Here is a 20225-nt window from a genome sequence, read left to right as displayed (position 1 = left end):
CTGTAGTTCTCTTACTTCCTAGCATTAAGGTATCCAGCTTTCCGGGTTAAGTTTCGATTAACAGGAAATTTCGTGGGATCTGGGTCAGGTACATATAAGGGGTCACTGGCTACTTCCAAATCCTCTATTGTCTGCTGCATGGTCTCTACATCATTGTCCATTTCCCTGCGAACACTAACACGGAAAACAAACCACAACAAAGAACTGTTTACCGATCATGTTTACCTAAACATTTGTTTTGTATATATTTTCTTAAAGAGAGTAGTAGTGGTGTGGGTAGTTAAAATAAAACGAACACATTATGAAACAAATTTATGTTTTAAGTGAAACTTAGATATTACGGCAACAATACTAAATTAAAAAACTACCACACTAAATACCTAACTTTGGAGGAATTTTCAAACTGCTCTGTCCTGTGCCTTTAAAACAATCATTTTCGTCTCCCTGCAGATCTCAGATTGACCACATCACTGCTCAGACTTTTGAACCTGACTAGAATGACTTTCTTTCCTTAAGCTTTCATGGCTTGAAAAGCAAGATGTACATAGCAATTCCCACCCATCCCCCACAATTCACATAACTGTGAAGGTAATTAACTTGTGGTTAATTACTATTATGTGTTTGTTATGTTTAGACATAAAACCTAGTTTAGAATCAATAAAATACCATAAGCCTTGACACAGTTATAAAATTCACAGTTCAAATTCTGTGGAAAAGATGGTGAAAACACCAAGAAGCATGTGAGACACACTCCCATGGCAGGGAAAATAGCCTTCAGGAAACTAAATGCTAAATATTTGTAGATTATGGCATTTAGCTGTTAAGTTATTCTTGTAACTTCATTTTCAATTTTAAGGAAGAAAATACTTACTTCTGTACACTTGTTCCAATATTAGTCAGGAATTCTTCCAGATGTTCACTGAGATTTTCAGAACCCATCTTAAAGAAACTTATCTAAGGCAAGAGGGTGTGCATGTGGGGAGATGAGCAACAGAAACACACACAATACAAAACATACTTAAAATGAATCATACAGTCACCCAGATACAAGGTAAGGTAATGAACAAGGGAGTATTCCCATTTGTGTACTAGTTTACAATGACTTCTACTGGGCTTAGAGCAACTGTAAACACCAGACTTCAATTTCACCATACATTTTTTTATATATTAATATATGCATATGGTAAACAAAATCTGGAAAACTTTAAGTCATATGGATAAACCTATGTTTACTACAAAGATAAGTTTTATGCTGAGGAATAATAAGTGCTCATATTTGAAGAAATATCTGAATTTCCTTAAACTCTTAATTTTTAGGGACGTGCCATCTCATATTGACCAAATTTAATTTTCTAGCCTCCTCCCTGATGCACACCTCCTGGGACACTTTGGGGTTTCAATCTATTATTTTTAACTCAGGAGGTATGCAGGGAACATGAGACAAACTCAAACTTGCCCATTCTCTTTCAAATCTACTCTGAAGCAAGGGTGAAAGGAAGTTTCAGCAGAAGTAACTGCAGAATTCATTTAGCTTTCTGTCCCTTGTCCGCAACCTGTGATGGACAAGGACTAAATACAAGGTAAGTAATTTCATTTACCTGAAAAAATGTGAAATTTTCATTTGCAAGGAAAACCATTCTAGCTTCTTTAAAATAGTATTCTGATGACATTTTAAATTACTTTTGAAAATACATACCCAAACAGAATATTGTGACCTTAGTCTGTAATACCCTAATGCTTAACATGAATATCAAACTCAACATCAAGTTTTTAGAACAGTTATAATCCAAAAGACAGTACAGTCAGTATTCACCTGAGCTTGCATGTACCCGAGTAGAGGTTCTAACAATGCTATTTTCTTTTTGTACTGAAGAGTATTTAATGCACAAAAATAATGCATCATGGTCTGGTGTTGTTTTTTTCTGGAGGTGTAGACATCTTCTGTGACTTCATACTTTACCTTCAAATAAAAACATTAAAAATACTATTATATATCTAATTGTGTACTTATGTTTAATTACCTTTAGTAGTGGCTATAGGAAAGAGCCTACCCAAGGAAACTGGTGTATTACCAGCAATTGTGCATCTTTATTTTCTAAGATACGAGAAATTCTATAAAATATTGGCTAATTTTCCTGTCTTACTACCAACTACTCCATCTTAAAATGCACATGTAAAGCAAATTCTGCACATAACTAAGTATGATACAATAACTGAACTAAGTGTGGCAGAAAAAGTCTACCACACAGAGGAAAGGCAGACAGTGGTTTGGTATTAGCTTAGCCATCAGTCTTTGATCTTGGTCAGTTCACAGCATACCCCTCTTCTGGTTCTCCCCCTGCTGCTCTTCCTCTCTTGTACTTGTTTTTCTTTACCCACACTTAAAATATGTGTGCTCCTTTAAGTTCTTGCATTCAGACAACAAGCATTTATTGAGCACCTATTATGTACTGTGCATTAGGCTCTTCTCTCTTCTTGCTTTCCTTAGAATGCCTAATCAAGTACCCAATACCAAGTATTGGGATTGTATATCCCAATACACCAATGACTCTCAAATTTGTATCTCTTGCCCTTCACTCTCCTAAGTGTCAGAAGAAGCACATCTCCAGCTAGGCTCTTTATGTGTGTGTGTGTCCACATGTGTGTATAAATGTGCTGGAAACGTACAAAACTAAATATAGTATCTTCCCCACAAACCTGTTCCTCCGTTTCTTAGCTCTCTTAATTATCCCAAGATCCACCCCATCATCCAAGAATTATAGGACTCTGAGGCACCTGGGTGGCTCAGTTGGTTAAGCAACCGACTTTGGCTCAGGTCATGATCTCGCAGTTTCTGAGTTCGAGCCCCGCGTCGGGCTCTGTGCTGACAGCTCAGAGGCTGGAGCCTACTTCAGATTCTGTGTCTCCCCCTCTCTCTACCCCTCCCCTGCTCATGCTCTGTGTCTCTCTGTCTCTCAATAATAAATAAATGTTTTTTAAAAATTTAAAACAAAACAAAAAAAAGAATTATAGGACTCATTTTCAATTCCTCCTCCTACCATAAGTCTTGTCAGTTCCACTCACAAAATATTTTCTAGAAGTATTTCTTCCTCTCCACTTTCCATAACAACCTTAGCTGAGGCTCTGCAAACTATTTTGGTACTTTTTCAATGAGATCCCACTAGTCCTGTCCCCTTCACATTTCCAGTAGTATTTTTATTCTGTAACACAACTGCATGGTGTTACCCACTTAAAATCCTTTAAGTAGGATTCCTTTAAGGAGGCTGCCCACTTTCTCTAACTCAAATTTCAAAGTCACTGAAATAGCCCCAAACTCTTTCTTTCTTGTCCTCTCTGCCACACCTCCCCAAATACATCCTATGCTCCAGACACACACCATTATCATAATAATTATTGCTAGAATTTAATGAAAACTTGCTACAGGCCAGGTACCCTGCATGCATTATCCCATTTCATCGAAACTACTGAGTGTTTTTTTTTTTAATTTTTTTTTTTCAACGTTTATTTTTGGGACAGAGAGAGACAGAGCATGAACGGGGGAGGGGCAGAGAGAGAGGGAGACACAGAATCGGAAACAGGCTCCAGGCTCTGAGCCATCAGCCCAGAGCCCGACGCGGGGCTCGAACTCATGGACCGCGAGATCGTGACCTGGCTGAAGTCGGACGCTTAACCGACTGCGCCACCCAGGCGCCCCGAGTGTTTTTGACAAGAGAAATAAAGGCTCGAAAATGACGTCAGACAAACAAGCAGCAAAGCTGAGATTTGTTCTCATGCAGTCTGACTTAGAGCCAGTGAGTACTCCTAACCTTTACATTCTCTAGACTCTACCATGTGCATCTGCAAAGGCTGTTTTTCTTCCAGGAACGCCCTCTGTCCCCCATCCCAAACCAGTGACTTTCACTCATCTTCAATCCAAATAGCACCTCCTAAAAGTAAAGCCTTTCACCAAATCACCAAAGTTAACTGAGGCTCTCTGTATGCTCTTGCAGCATTTTAAGACTTCTATTTGATAAGTACTTAACTCAATGTTAATTCATGGGCTCTCTTCATCCTCGTACTCTGGCACCCAATCCAATCCAGCTGTACACCTTCACATAGGAATATGCCTTCCTTAAGTGCATATTGTCCACTCCCTGAGGATGCGAGTGGAGCCTATTCACACTCTTGCCTCATGGTAGCCAACATATAGCAGATGGTCAAAAATTTTTCAAATAAAACAAAATTGGTAAAAGAATGTTTTTAAAACTACCTGGAATAACAACAACAAACCTGGAACAGCCAGAAGCAACATAAAAAATACACCAAAATTCTAACCTAGACCTTTAAACTATTTAGTAATGTAGAATTCAAAATGTATATATTTCATCAATATTTGCACCGTCAAATAATCAGTGAACTAAAATTAGAAACTGAAAGTTCTTCGTACTGAACTTTATGAGACACATTCCCTTTACTGCGTCACAGTAGCTGTTGCACAGTAAAATGTACCCAGTCGTGGATTCCCACAAGCGATCACTGTGTCTCTACCAGCAGCCACAGCCAAGGCTGCAGAAACCAACTCGGAGGACCAGAGATCACCTCACTCAAAAACATCTAGTGGAGCCCTACTCAGCAAGCCTTGGATCAGGCACTGAGAGAGAGATGATCTTAAGGAGCATCCAGATGAACTTGTTAATAATTTCTTTGTTTTTTACTCACATGCATATCTCCTGAAATAGAGTGAAATATTTCTGCATTTCACTTGTGGAACAAGTATCAAAAACTATATATATTCCGTGTAAAAGAGAAGGTCCTCATAACAGAAGTTCATTCAATTATGTATGCAACAATTCAACTGTTTAACCACTGTATCTCAGAAGACACTTCTGAATACATACATAGTCAAATAAAAATAGGACACATGCAATGTTATCAAAACACAAAAGGAGCAATGCTATATACTGTGCATCAATTGCATTTTTTGAATAGTTCTGTTTACTTAGAAAATTTTGTCAGCAGAAAAATAGTTTGTTCAAAGAGATAATTATTGTCCAATAATTATCAGAAAGGCTTTGAAACAAATAGAAGGAAAGAACCAAGGGCAATACAGAAAAACGTACAAAGTAACTGCTAGCTACTATGTTTAAACAGGAAAAACCAGACCATCTAATGAAACAATTGCTAATTGTGATACTAAAGGAGTAAGTATGTATCACACCTTATCATTTTCTCTTTTTTTTGACAATCGGCTATATCTGTTAATTGCAGCATCATGATCTGGAAAAGAAATAACTATTAACAACAATACAATAGTACCTTACAAAACTTAAAACTTACCTGACAAAACTTATAAACTTACAAAACTTACAAACCAAAAAAACTTTAAATGGTTTTCACATGTGCATCTTTCAACAAAGGTACTAAAGCAAGAATTCTCTACCATATGAGCAATCCACTTAAATGTTCCCATTATGTTTCTACTTATTTAATTGGCAAACTATTTAATTCCAAGTAGACTGTACTAAGTTTTTAAAAGTATTTTTCAGTATAAAAATGGCAAATGCTCACTAAAGACAACTTTGGAATATACAGGAAAACAAGGAAGGGCAAATATTACACCAATTCCTCGGGTATTATTAAGACAACAAACTGAAAAATCTGATTTAGTTTCCTTTTAAATTTTTCTTGTAGCACAAATAGTGCAACTTAAATAAGAGCACTGATTTACGTAATATTCACTGAAACTTTTAATTAGGTTCATTTTTTTCTACTACATAGAACACAGATTTGTGTTGATAAAGTAATAGATCACTGCAAGAACCAACTGTAAAGTATCCAAAACTTACCATTACTAGCAATCTGAAACACTTCCTTTAATGTCAATATTTCTGGAAAAGTTTAAGAATAGTTTCAATTTAGCATATTTATGAAATTTCTTAAATTTTGTTTAGAAAACAGTAACTGCCATTTAAGCTACAATTAAAATTCCAAATAACATTTCATAATTCAACAAAGTGAAAAGGTTATTCTGTGTTTCAAGTAGCCTATGGAGCATTCACTATTATTAACAACAGTTACACAAACAGAAAATCAACTTGCCACAAATTAGTAATATGACACAAAAACAAATTTTAAAATCATTGCAAATTCTAAGATATGCAGATTAGTCTTAGTACCAGCATGCAATATATTCTTTTATTTATTTATTTATGTTTAAAGAGAGAGAGAGAGAGCAAGAGAAAAAGCACACAAGCAAAGGAGAGGGGCAGGGGGAGAGAATATCTTAAGCAGACTCTACACTTGGCGTGAAGCCCAACGCAGGCCTCCATCCCATGACCCTGGGATCATGACCTGAGCCAAAATCAAGAGCTGGTCACTCAACCAACTAAGCCACCCAAGCACCCCCTTCATTCATCTACTGGTACTGACTCTAATAAGTAAAAATGCTGAATGAGGAACAAAGAATAATTAATAAGGTTATGACATTCAGACTAAGAAAAGAACTTGTTTATATTGACCTTGGAAATAACCATTCTTAAGGATCACCACCATAAATATTAACTCTATCTCTAAAATACATCTGTCTTTATTTCATGCATAATTTAAATAGTTTGCCATCCACTGATACATTAGTTCAGTTTTAATTCTATCTATATTTTCAATAAATAAGTCTATATGACTGAGACTGTGAATTATGAGAAAACAGAGCCAATTCTGTAAAATTCACATGTTATCACCTACTAATCCTAAGTGGGGAGAAACAAAACCACCATAAACTACTAAGTCATGGGTTGCTAGATGTGCCAGTACTCCTACCTCCCACTACTGCAGCCCATAAACACACCTCCTGTGCCACTGTCACCTCCTTGAGCTCTCAACTTCCTAATCCATTTTCCTCAACATCAAATACACTCTATTCCATCCTTAAAAACTAAAGGAATTGGGTCTACTTCTTAAAGGCCTCCACTGGCTTCTCCTTGCTTATAAACTCAAGTCCAACATCTTTAGCATGATCTATTTCTAGATCTGTCTCCTGTCATACCCTAACATATCCAACATTGCTGCCATACTGAGTTCTCGTCATCCACAAAACAAGCCATGTATTTCTCCAACCCATACCTTTATGCTTTCTAGTCCCTCTAATAGAACAGTGACTCTCTTCTCCTGGCAAATGCCTCTTCACTGTTCAATGCTGGGGTCCCATTCTTGGTGATGCCTTCCTGATACCCTCCTCTGAGGCCCCACAGTACCTTGCTCATTCCCTAATTATAAGAGACAGAGTATCATAATTATCTGCTTCACCCATCTCCTTCTCTAGGCTTTCTCAAGGAAAGTGACACTATCCATATCAGTACTTTCCAGTAACTAGTTTAACACCTAGCAGGATCTCCCACAAATAACCAGTGACAAAGTGGTATAAACTGTAGTCAAAAATGGTTAAGGTATAGAGTAATATGCACTTTGGAAGTATTAATCTTCTGACAGCTAATGAAAGTAAACATAAACTTGACTTCAGTACCTTTCAAATCTCTTTCTTTAAACTGGGTAATAGGGAACATCATGGCATCAGCAAGCTGCGTTGAAAGTACTGCATGACAAGAGCTAAGCTAGTAAAAGAAAGACAAAAAGGCCAAATAAATAACTATACAGAGACATTTAGCCAGTGTTATGTAAATTAAATAAAATCTAGTAAACAGATGCTGATCCATTTTATATAAGAGAACACTCAAAATTATATGATATACTACAAAATATTATACAGTAAAAAAAATCCATTTAAAACTCTTAGGAAAAAATACAGGATAACCTTGGATTTGGCAGTGGTTTCTTAAATATGACACCAAAAGCAAAAGCAACAAAAGAAAATATAAGTTGGACTTCATTGCAATTAAAAATTTTTATGCAAAGGATACTATCAAGAAGATAAAATCACAACCCACAGAAAGGGAGAAAATATTTGCCAATCGTATACCTGATAAAGAACTTGCGTCTAGAATAAGTAAGTCTTAAACTCAGTAACAAAAGTAAACCACCCAATTATAAAAAGGGCAAAGGTCTGAATATCGTAGTGCCACCGCCTTACCCAGGGTTGCCTTCTGCTCTTTCAGGTACCCAAGGTCAACTGCAGTCTTGAAGTAGATGATCCTCCTCCTCCTGACAGTGTCAGAAGGCCACAGTAGCCTAACACTAGATCACAATGCCTACACTATCCACCTCACTTCACCTCATCGTGTAGGCATTTTATCATTTCACGTTATAACAAAAAGGGTGCGTACAGCACAGTATTTTGAGAGAGAGAGAGACACCACGTTCACACAAATTTTATTATGTCATAATTCTATTTTACTGTTAATTATTCTCTCATTCTGTGAAGCTTACGGCACCTAATTTGTAAGTAAATCTTTATCACACTTATGTATATACAGTAAAACATACAGGATTCAATACTATCCAGGGTTTCGGGCATCCGCTGGGGGGCGGGTCTTGGAATGTATCCCCTGTGGATTGGGGGCAGGGGCTACCAGAGACATTTCTTCAAAGATATACAAATGACCAATAAGCATAGAAAAAAGTGCTCAATGTCATTAGCCATCAGAAAAATGCACATAAAAACTACAACGATATAGCACTTCATACCCGCTTAGATGGTTATAATAAAAATATAAATGAAAAGCGCTGGTGAGGATGTGTAGAAACTGGAACCCTCCACTACTGGTGGGAATGTAAAAGTGCGCAGAAGCTGTGGAAAAAAGTCTGGCAGTTCCTCAAAAAGCTAAACATAAAATTACCATATAATCCAGCAACCCCACCCCTGATCATATACCCAAAAGAACTGAAAAAGTGGTGTTCAAAAAACAAAAACCCAAAAAAAACAAAAATAAAACTTGTATACAAACACTCACTGCAGCACTACTTCCAGTAGCCAAAAGGTAGAAAACAACTCAAATGTCCATCAACCATGAAGGAATAAATAAAATGTGGTATATTCATACAATGGGATTTTATTCACCTAAAAAAGGAATGAAACTCTGATACATGCCGCAACACAGATAAACCTTAAAAACATGATGCCAAGTGAAAGCAGACACAAAACCCCACAAATTATATAGGAAATATCCAAAACAGGCAAATCCATTCAGATAGAAAGTAGATTTGTGGTTGCCAGGAGCTGAAGGGAGAGGGAGTAGGGAATGACTGCTTAATGGGCACAGGGTTTCCTTTGGGATGATGATGAAAATGTTCTGGAACATCAGTGGTGATGGTTACACAACACTGTGAATACATAATATAACCAGGAGTAAATTTAATGTTATGTATATTTTACCACAATAAAAATACTCCATTTTCTACAAACATTTCTTTATATTGCTCTCCTGTGACAATACTTGGCTACAGTGAGTTATTAAAATATTTCAGGGGCGCCCAGGTGGCTCAGTGGGTTGAGCATCCAACTTCAGCTCAGGTCATGATTTCACGGCTCCGGAGTTTGAGCCCTGTGTCGGGCTCTGTGCTGACAGCTCAGAGCCTGGAGCCTACTTCTGATTCTGTGTCTCCCTCTCTCTCTGCCCCTCCCCTGCTCATGCTTGGTCTCTCTCTCTCTCAAAAATAATAAACATTAAAAATTTTTTTAAATAAAATATTTCAAAAAATTACTTTTTCAGATAGACTAGAAAAGACAGATCTAGTGTTTCACGTGAAAAGATCTTTCATCAGTGCACTAGTTGAGAACAGTTAGGGACTCCCTAGACAGCTCTCACCACACTTCTTCCACCTAGCAATATTTTTCCATTCAGTTTATTAATCCTTCCATCCCAGACAGCCAATATCAGCCCTTAATTTCTCTAACCAGTCAGCAGAACTAATCATTAAAAAAGTCCCAGAACCCACCTATAGCTCATAATTTAATTCTCTCCCTGCCTACATCAAATAACACAGTGAAAGGATGAATGTGACATGGACTGGGAGGAGAGAGAGCACATCTATATGCTTATCCCTTGAAAACAATTTGTTTTAATCAGAAAAAGAAAGTACTATTTTTATGAGGAAGCCACTAAGACAGGAGACAGCCACTAAGATGGAAATAAGGTCCTTCTTTAAATAGTAAACTTTTATTACAGAGATTTGCTCCTATCATAATAATACAAGTTCCCAATAAAAGCTAAACAACTTGAGTAACTTAATTATAAGACCATATATTCAAGCAAGATATAATTATAATAAGCACTTACCTCATCTATAACTTTTGAAAACTGTTGCAAAGTTGAACTCATAACTTCATCATCACCCCCCAGTGGAAAGCGCTGAAAAGTGAGAAACACAGATGAGGTAAAGGCCCAGTGCTGTATATCTTTTGTGAATGATGTTATAATTTACATTTTTATTTTTGTTCAAGTTCATTTTTTATTTTGAGAGAGAGAGAGAGTGGGTAGACAGAGAGAGAGACTCCCAAGGAGGCTCTGCACCATTAGTGCAGAGCCCGATGTGGGGCTCGAACTCGCAAACCATGAGATAATGACCTGAGCCGAAATCAAGAGTCCCACGCTCAACTGAGCCACCCACACACCCCTATAATTTACATTTTTAAAAACAGCTGACCCAGGGTACCTGACTAGCTATGTTGGTTAAGCATCCGACTCTTGATTTCAACTCAGGTCATGATCTTGCCAGCATGAGATGGAGCCCCACATTGGGCTCCATGCTTAGGATTCTCTCTCTCCCTCTATCTGCCCCTTCTCCAGTCACACTCTGTCTCAAAATAAATAAACAAACATAAAAAAACACAGCTGACCCTCAAACAACGTGGGAGTTAGAAGTGCCAACCCCCACATATAACTTTTAACTCCCCCCAAATTTAACTACTAACAGCCTACTGCTGACTAGAAGCCTTATCAGTAACATAAACAGTTGATTAACATGTATTTTGTGTATTACATGTACTATGTACTGTATTTCCATAATCTTTTAGAAAAAAGAAAATGTTAAGAAAACCGTAAGAAAAAATATATTTACTGTACTGTATTTACCAAAAAAATCCATGAATAAGTGGACCTGTGCAGTTCAAATCCATGTTGTTAACGGGTCAACTGAAACTTCAAAAAACTTCTAAAATTTTGAATAAACTTTAAAAATGTCACTTAATAAAACAGCATAATTCATACAATTAGTAAACATTAGTTAAAATGTTTGCTAAGCAACTAATTAACATGTGTATACAGGAAGGCACACCATACAAGGAGTTTAAGATTTGGTGTTTAGCTCCAATTCCTCCAATCACCAACCGTAAAATCTTGAGCAAGCCTCAGTTTCTTCATTTGTAAAGAGAGGTCAATTAAATAACTAATATGTAACAATAAGTAATTAAAATCAGATGTAAGTGCTATAGTGGAATTTCAACAGCATGCCCAAATTACCTTCTGCAAGTTCAAAAAAGCTTAGGATTCTTGGTGAGAAATTCTGTTTATCTATACAGATACTGTATCACTGAATATTTTTTTAATGTTTATTTATTTATTTATTTATTTATTTAGAGAAAGCAAGCAGGGAAGGTGCAGAGAGAGAGAGAGAGAGAGAGAGAGAGAGAGAGAATCCCAAGCAGACTCTGCACTAAAAGTGCAGAGCCTGGTGCAGGGCTCCAACCCACGAACTGTGAGATCATGACCTGAGCTGAAACCAAGAGTAGGACGGTTAACCAGCTGAGCCACCCAGGTGCCCCTCACTGCATATTTTAAATTACGCTTTGAAAATTTTCATATACTATACCTGTTTTTCATATTCTTTTAAAAGTTTTGAAGTCAGGTGTGTTGCTGCACTTAATTCATTCTGTAGGAAAAAAACAGCATTCAAATTAACGCAATATTACTGATCAAGAAAGTTTTAGTTGAAGATACCTAAACCACTTTTACCACTTAACATAAATGCTATATAACATGCTCTATAAACCCCTCATTAAATCACTGGAAAGGGAACTACCATTAGAGCATTTTTAAGGGAAACTCAAACCATGAAATAAATGGACACCATCAAGGAATTCAGCAGTGTTCTAGGTGTATGCTTTTTTTTAGCTAATAAAAACTAAGTATTAAATGCTGTTAAAGCTTTCAAGTTAGAAGTAAACTGTATATAATCTTAGCAAAATCTTGAGAGATTCTATATTAATGACTAATTATTCCTCTCTCTAGGTGCTGATACTAGACCAATGCATTTAATAACATACAACCAAAATGTGGTTAGCCTAGTCACATAATACAGCAACACAGCCAGATGAAGGAAATACTTTTTGAAGTTTTTTTTCCGTGATGAACATAATGACAAATATAACATTTCTTTTACATTGTAATTAATCTCTGTGGTCAGGAATCAAATCTTGAAAGACCTATCACAAGGGAAAAAAAAAAAAACTATCACAGCAACTTTTTAGTACATAAAGAAAATGTGAGTCCATAAAGGAGATAAAATGAGAAGGAGAAAAAGAAACTTGTGTACTTAATTAATCCCAAAGAAAGTTTAACACAGCACCCAAGTCGCCGTTAAGGCTTATAACTGAGTTACATAAACAGCCTTGAATCTTAAGCCTGCTCGACAAAAAAAAAAAAAAAAAAAAAAAAAGAAAAAAAAATCTACTCATCTCCTTCTTGAATTAATCTCCCAGCACCCAGAGTTATATCTAATTTTTATTATGTTCTTCTCACTAAAGATAAACCACCCTCAAATCCTTTACTCAAAAAGGGGGAAGTGTTTCTTCAGATTAAAAGCATGATTAGGGAAAACACTGGTGACAGTATGGGGCTTTCAGTTAAATCTTAGGCAAAGATCATGATCAGTGAGTTTCAGTAAGAAAGCTCTTACTGTGTTTAGGTAGAAAGAGGAAAATGCTTAAATCTTCACGTCTTCTGTAGTGCTACAAACTATACACTCACTAGTACTTGGAATGTGAGCTCAGTAATACAAAATACTTAAAAGTTCCTTCATGCATTCAGGCACCAGTAAACAAGACAGACTATCCCTCTGTCCTCATGGGCTTAAAGTCATTTTTAAAAAAAGCATTGAATCAGCCCTTAGCTTTTTACCTGTGCATCATAAATCCGATGCATAGCTTGGTACAACTGGTTCATATAGTTGGAAATAGCTGTAGCATCTTCTTCAAATACACCCAGTAAAGACCTTGTCTGTATAAAATAAAAGCAGTAAGTTTAGGTCACCATTACATAAATCAAATAGAAAATTTTTTTTCTAGAGGAAGGAAAAATCCTAGGACACTGGAGCTCTAATAATTCTGAGTTCTAATCTATTTTCTCTCTTTTGATAGTAATGCCAAGATGCCGGGTTTCTTTGTTCTCAATTTCACTTCACCAAAACGCAGGGATTTTCCAACTACAGCACACAAACTTTAGAAGGAACAAAGGTGTATTTTTATGAATTAAAAAAAGCCTGTGATTAAACTAAGAACAAATCAACAAAAACATTCAAGGCTAATTAACAGTATTCCATGTGTAAATATTTTAAATGTCTTATTTCAGGATAACTTATTTCTTATTATTCAGATAACTTATGATTATTTCTCTTTTTCTATGTTCTCTTGGAGTAGCCAAAGCCCTCCCCGTCCTAATTCAAAATAACATAGTACCCAACCCTAACAGAGCCAATTAAAAAAAAATTTTTTTAATGTTTATTTATTTTTGAGAGAGAGAGAAAGAGAGAGACAGGATGAGCAGAGGAGGGGCAAAGAGAGAGGGAGACACAGAATCTGAAACAGGCTCCAGGCTCTGAGCTGTCAGCACAGACATGGGTTCGACGCGGGGCTCGAACCCATGGACTGCGAGATCATGACCTGAGCCGAAGTCAAATGCCCAACCAACTGACTGAGACACCCAGGCGCCCCATTACATGGCCAATTAAATACTAACTTATAAAGAGTACAGAATTTGAGGGTTTATTGTTTTCTTCTTCTTTACACTTGTCTATATTGTTAGGCTTCTTTTTTTTTTTTTAACGCACTAAGAATTTCCCCTTCGTATTAAGGGGAATTTTAAGTAAGTGTTAAGACTGTCAATAAGAAGGATAGAGATAAAGAAACTCAGCAAATCAAGGCAAGGCATACTCACTTTTTCATATCCCAAAGGCAGAGAAAGAATGAAAATATTAACAACTATTGCGATAAATGCAGCTTAAAATCTAAAAGATGACCTTGTATTTTTATTCTACAAATAGTTCATTTATGTCTCAGCCTTAGAAAGTGGTTTTTAAAAATCAACTTATTCTTTAGTTTCCTATTTTCAGAAAAGAAAGCTAAGTCAACACAGTTTTGAAAAGGAGGGGCGGGGGGACAAAATCATTATGCCAATATATGAAGTCCATGTCGTCAGTCCTCTACTCCCCCATGCCCCAGATATTTAGATCTGACAGAGAATCTTTTTACTTTTTTAGCTCTGTGCCCCACCCCTATTCCCCACAGTGCTATTTTAAGATGTAAAAAAGAAAGCATTAAGAAATCTTGTTTGACTTAGTGCCATTCCAAAGAAAAATCTGCCATTTCGTTTTGTTTCCCCAAAATTATTCTAATTCAAGGAATTACACATTTATGCAAAAACCTGTAGTGGACTTAAATTAAAAATATCTCCTTAGCCCAGTGTTAAAATGGGTTCCCTACTTAAAGCTAGTTATATCTAGCTAGCACCTTATAAAAAGTACATCAATGTGGTACCATTTCATTGACTCTATGATGGCATCCACTGTGAGCTGCACTCTTTTTAAATACTACTACAACAAAACAATGCCAGCAATTAAGCTATGATTTGAGGTATTCTTCTGTCTTGTAATTTTTACTTTATATTTGTGGAAATAGACCTTTAAACATTTTTATATATAATTATATATATATCTTATATAATTAATTTTATATATAATTAATATAAACATAAAAGCAAAACACAAACAGCATGAATTTAATATAATCCTAACACTTCTTCAGAGTTCAACTCTTTTGAGTCACTCTTTGACAGAAGAATTATCAATATCCATGTTTTCCCATCCAATATTATTCTGTGCCATGGGGACGTGACAAGTATTTCTTACAAGTGCTCACTTTTGCCCCCAGTACTTTCTTCCAAACCATTGATACCGATTCAGCAAACTTTGATGGCAGTACTTGGTTCATTCCAGCAGGAGTCAAAGGAATATTTTCAGACAGTAAAGAGGACTGATAATCCTTCAAATTGCCTGAACACTGAGAGGTTGCACTTGACCAGTCATGCCACTAGGAGAAACAACCATGTGTGTACATTTGCAACCAATTACACATAAAACATTATCAACTGTAAAGGGCATTTATCTCAATATCAGACATGTTAAAATGTGGGAAAAGAAAAAAAGGTATGTCTTATAATCTATGAGTATTCCATGTTATGCCAAAGAAAGAAATGAGTATTCCATATTATGCCAGTTGGGACTGGAGTTTTATCTTCATAGTTCCAGCACTGAAGAGTCACTGGTATTTATCTATACAATTATTTTTAAAGGTTCATATCTGTTCTTAATAACTAGCAAGTTTCATTTTGCTCCTGATTTTCAAAACAATATATAAGTATGGACAAGGCAGCTAGTATAGTATAGCCTTAAAGATTTCCTTTCTCAACAAATAATATGATCATTTGCAGAACAGGAGATTGTTTGGGCAAGATAATTCTAAAGATGTTTATATCCAAACAGCTGGATTTGAACTTGCAAATTCCTCTCTATTTTAATAGTTACTATAAATCAAAACTAAAAAAAGATAACTGTAATTCAGGATAGCCTTTCATGACTCCAAGGCTCTAACCTTTTTACATAGCAACTGACAAGCCACTTTTGATTAGGATCAAATGATTTACATAAACATTTATCTAGAGGGGTGCCTGAGCAGCGTAGTCAGTTAAGCGTCTGACTTCCGGCTCAGGTCATGATCTCACAGTTCGTAAGTTCGAGCCCCATGTTGGGCTCTGTGCTAACAGCTCAGAGCCTGGAGCCCGCTTCAGATTCTGTGTCTCCCTCTCTCTCTGCCCCTTTCCCGCTCATTCTGTCTGTCTCTCTCAAATATGAATAAACTTCAAAAAAATTAAAAACAAAACAAAGAAAACCTTGTCTATACATAGGAAACAATCAACAAAACTAAAAGGCAGCCTACAGAAAGGGGGAAGATATCGGCAAACAACATATCTGATAAAGGGCTGGTATTCAAAATCTAAAAAGAACTTATCAAACACCCAAAAAACAAATAATCCAGGGGTGCCTGGATAGCTCAGTCAGTTAAGCATTTGACTCTTGATTTCGGCTCAGGTCATGATCTCATGGTTCATAAGTTTGAGTCCCACTTCGGGCTCTGGGCTGACAGTGTGGAGCCTGCTTGGGATCTCTCTCTCCTTCTCTCTCTGTCCTTCCCCTGCTCATGCATGCTCTTTCTCTCAAAAATATAATAACATAAAAAAAAATCCAGTTAAGAAATGGGCAGAAGACATGCACAGACATTCTTCCAAAGAAGCCAAACATAGCTAACGGACACATGAAAAGATGCTCAACATCACTCATCATCAAGGAAATACAAATCAAAACCATGATGAGATACCACCTCACATCTGTCAGAATGGCTAAAATTAACAACACGGGAAACAACAGGTGTTGATGAGGATGCAGAGAAAGGGGAACCCTCTTACACTGTTGGTGGGAATGCAAACTGGTACAGCCACTCTGGAGAAGAGTTGGAGGTTCCTCAAAAAACTAAAAACAGAACCACCCTTCCATCCAGCAATTGCACTACTCGACATTTACCCAAAGGATATAAAAATACAGATTCGAAGGGGTACGTGCACCCTGATGTTTATAGCAACATCATCAATAATAGCCAAACTATGGAGAGAGTCCAAATATCCATCAACTGAAGATGGACAAAGAAGATGTGGTAGGTATATATGTATGCATGTATGTGTGCATGGAATATTACTCAGCCATCAAAACAATGAAATCCTGCCATTTGCAGCCATGTGGGTAGAGCTAGAGTGTACTATGCTGAATGAAATAAGAGACAGATGGGGCGCCTGGATGGCGCAGTCGGTTAAGCGTCCGACTTCAGCCAAGTCACGATCTCGCGGTCCGTGAGTTCGAGCCCCGCGTCGGGCTCTGGGCTGATGGCTCAGAGCCTGGAGCCTGTTTCCGATTCTGTGTCTCCCTCTCTCTCTGCCCCTCCCCCGTTCATGCTCTGTCTCTCTCTGTCCCAAAAATAAATAAACGTTGAAAAAAAAAATTTAAAAAAAGAGACAGAAATGCCATATGATCTCACTCATATATGGAATTTAAGAAACAAAACAGATGAACATACAGGAGGGGGAAAGAGAAAAGAGCAGGAAACAAACCATGAGAGTCTCTTAAAGACAGAACAAACTGAGGGTTGATGGAGGGAAGTGGGTGGGGAAAGGGCTAGACAGGTGATGGGTATTAAGGAGGGCACTTGTTATGATGAGTACTGAGTATTGTATATAAGTGATGAATCACTGAATTCTACTCCTAAAACCAATATTGCACTGTATGTTAACTAGAATTTAAATAAAAATTTGAAAATAAAAAAGAATTTATCTATAGCAGGAGCTTTAAAAGTTTGCATACTCTTTGTTATTTGACTTCTTGGACTCTATCCTGTGTCAGTAGTCCAAATGAGAACAAAAATTCATGTCCCAAAGCATTCACCGAAGTCCTATATATAAAAACAAAACTTGGGAAAAATCTCTAAGTCCAACAATAGGACAACTGTTAAATCAGTTAAGGAAACATGCAGCCTTTAATTTTTTTTATTCAGAATGAAGGATATGTGAACACTTACCCTGTAATGTTAAGTTAAAGCCAAATAAAAATTGTTATGCACAATATAACTTCAAATACATTAAAGTATGTAAGAGAAAGCTAGGAACAAGTAAAACTGTTAATAGGGTTTGCTGCCTCGGAAAAGACAGGTAACTGTTTTCTGTCCCTTTCAGTTTTTCTGAAGCACATAACTATGATTTTCATAATCAGGTACAAAAATAAAAACGTTCACTGTAACACTGAGATGCGGAGACGTTGAGTGACTTGCTCTAAAGCAAGTCAAGTGTCGGTGAAGGACTAAAAACCCTTGTACCCTTAGTCCCAGATTTAGGGCTTTCCATCCTACCACAAGTTCTCCCTGAGGACTACTTCCAATATCTTTCCTTTCTAAATCCCATTTGTCCCAACTAATTTTCCCAAGTCAATATTACCTAGTTCAAATTTACCACTTCTAAAAACTGAAAGAATAGCAATGTGGCTATTCCATTAAAAATTACCATAAAACTGATACTGATATGGCACACCCTTATAAAAAAGCAAACAAACACGAATGCTCAAGTTGTAAACTAATTGTGTGAAAAGTTCAAGAAATTAGATGAGTCAGATTACATCCTCTTCACAAGTCATGGCGAGAGCACTGTGCTACCCATTCCGGGGTTTTGTATAATCTTTATGGGCCATAAAAACCAGGCAAGGAAAGAAAGGTAAGGCAACCTGTTGAGTCTTATATAATAAAAGTAAAATGACAGAGTGCACCTGACCAATACATGCCACAAAATTTTTGCAAAACATCTGAAACAAACATAATTTCTAACTTTATACTACAGAAATCATTAAGAATTTGAAATAGTTATTGGGGCGGTCCAGACAAGCGAAGGCGTGGGTTTCTGTCAGTTTAGGCTGATAAGAATACATTACCAGCAAATAACTGGCTTGTGAAGGTAACTTTCCACATAGGAAAAAAAAAAAATCAATTCCACGATCAGAGCCCAACTTCAACTTGGCGATTATTACTGGCACAAAGTCATGGCAGACGTGTCACACAGGCCAGGGGATCTAGCCCCTTCTTCCTGATCTTTTGGGGCTATATTAAACTATGAAGACACATGAAATATGTGCCACTGTTGTTCTAAACGAACACCATTTCAGGAAATTTTTTTCGTTCTGAGGGGTAGACAACCAGCAACATCATCTTAAATTGCTTAAATTATTCCGTGAAAGACAGGCTTAGGGATGATGTTTCTCAACGCAAGTTACAGCGCCTACCAACATGTTTTTAACAGAACTCATTTCATTCTTCGGTATTGAACACGTTTCTCTAGACTGTTTTAAGCTAAAGCAACCACGCTAGCCTTGCCCCCAAACACACGAAACACGGGGCTTTTATTTTGATGAGTTTATTAGGGCCAAGTCTGCACCATTTCGCGCAGCAGTCTTGCAGCCGCGAAGGCGCGGTCCATCACAAGCCGTGCACCGCTCGGGTGACAGCGGCTACCGTCGCGGCCACGACACTGGACACACTCCTCGGGGAGGCTCCCGGGCACGTGACGGGCTTCGCCGATGACTCTCCACGCGGGCAAATCAGCAGCCTGCCAGCATCTCCCGAAGAAAAACTATCCATTTCCTTCCCTAGCTTGCTCAGAAACCATGTAATAAGTCTACATGGTTTTTTCTCCTGCATTTCCTCCGAAGAGACCTTCGGGGAGAAAATCCCAGGACTGAGATTTATCGCCTCACGTTACAGCGATAAAAATGCACCTTTCACCAAATACAAGGGAGCCCCGCGCGCGTACGTGACCGCAGGGCCCACGAGCGAAGGCGGCGGAGGCTCGGTCGCCTCCCTCCGACGTCCGGACCCCGCGCGCGGCTCTCGGCCCAGCCGCGCAGGCCCACGCGGGCCTCCGGCTGGCGGCCGGGCCGCGGCGGCTCGGGGCGCGGCCCGCGACGGGCGGGGACACTGGGCGGCGGCACCCACCTGGTGCGGGGCGGGCACCTGCGACCGCGGCGGCGCCGGGCCTGGGGTCGGCCCGCCCTGCTCTTTCCCTCGCCGCCCGCCGCCGCCCGCGCCTCACCTGCGGGCTGTCCTCCAGCGTCTCCTCGATGGGCAGCTTGTCGATTCCCGGCATCGTGGCGGAGGGAGGGCGGTGGCAGGAGACACGGCGGCCGCCCACAGCTCCCCGCTCCCGCCCGCCCGCCTGCAGCAGCTGACCCCGACCCGCCCTCTCTCGCAGGCGCGGCCGCCGTCGCCGCCCGCGCAGCACTCGCCAGGCGCCTAGCGGCCGCGCGGGAAATCCCGCCCCCTCGGCCACCCTGCCCCGCCTCCCTGCGCACCCATTGGCTCGTGGCGACGCCCATCAGCGCGGCGGGGCTGGTCCGGAGCTTCCTCCTCCGCGTTGGGCTTTGCGGTGAGCAGCGGCTTG

General features: G+C 38.6%; 1 protein-coding gene across 4 annotated transcripts in view; it reads right to left on the bottom strand.

Moving 5' to 3' along the window:
• The window catches only part of APPL1 (adaptor protein, phosphotyrosine interacting with PH domain and leucine zipper 1), a 55205-nt gene extending 35191 nt beyond the window's left edge, over positions 1-20014 (bottom strand). For 3 of the 4 annotated variants that reach the window (XM_047849477.1, XM_047849476.1, XM_047849474.1), the window contains exons 1-10: positions 19878-20014; positions 13047-13145; positions 11740-11799; positions 10209-10280; positions 7499-7586; positions 5826-5867; positions 5198-5256; positions 1814-1960; positions 872-954; positions 16-174 (exon numbers count right to left, since the gene is read on the bottom strand). In XM_047849477.1, the coding sequence (XP_047705433.1) occupies positions 16-174; positions 872-954; positions 1814-1960; positions 5198-5256; positions 5826-5867; positions 7499-7586; positions 10209-10280; positions 11740-11799; positions 13047-13145; positions 19878-19931 (863 nt within the window). In that variant the 5' untranslated portion in view covers positions 19932-20014. The remainder of the gene's footprint in view (positions 1-15; positions 175-871; positions 955-1813; positions 1961-5197; positions 5257-5825; positions 5868-7498; positions 7587-10208; positions 10281-11739; positions 11800-13046; positions 13146-19877) is intronic. The other variant, XM_047849478.1, reaches the window with a different exon arrangement.
• Positions 20015-20225: the final 211 nt, after the last annotated feature.

Source organism: Prionailurus viverrinus, chromosome A2, assembly GCF_022837055.1.
Source record: "Prionailurus viverrinus isolate Anna chromosome A2, UM_Priviv_1.0, whole genome shotgun sequence".
Classification (NCBI taxonomy): domain Eukaryota; kingdom Metazoa; phylum Chordata; class Mammalia; order Carnivora; family Felidae; genus Prionailurus; species Prionailurus viverrinus.
The sequence above is the reverse complement of the archived record's forward strand: the minus strand, read 5'-3'. Positions and strand labels throughout refer to the sequence as shown.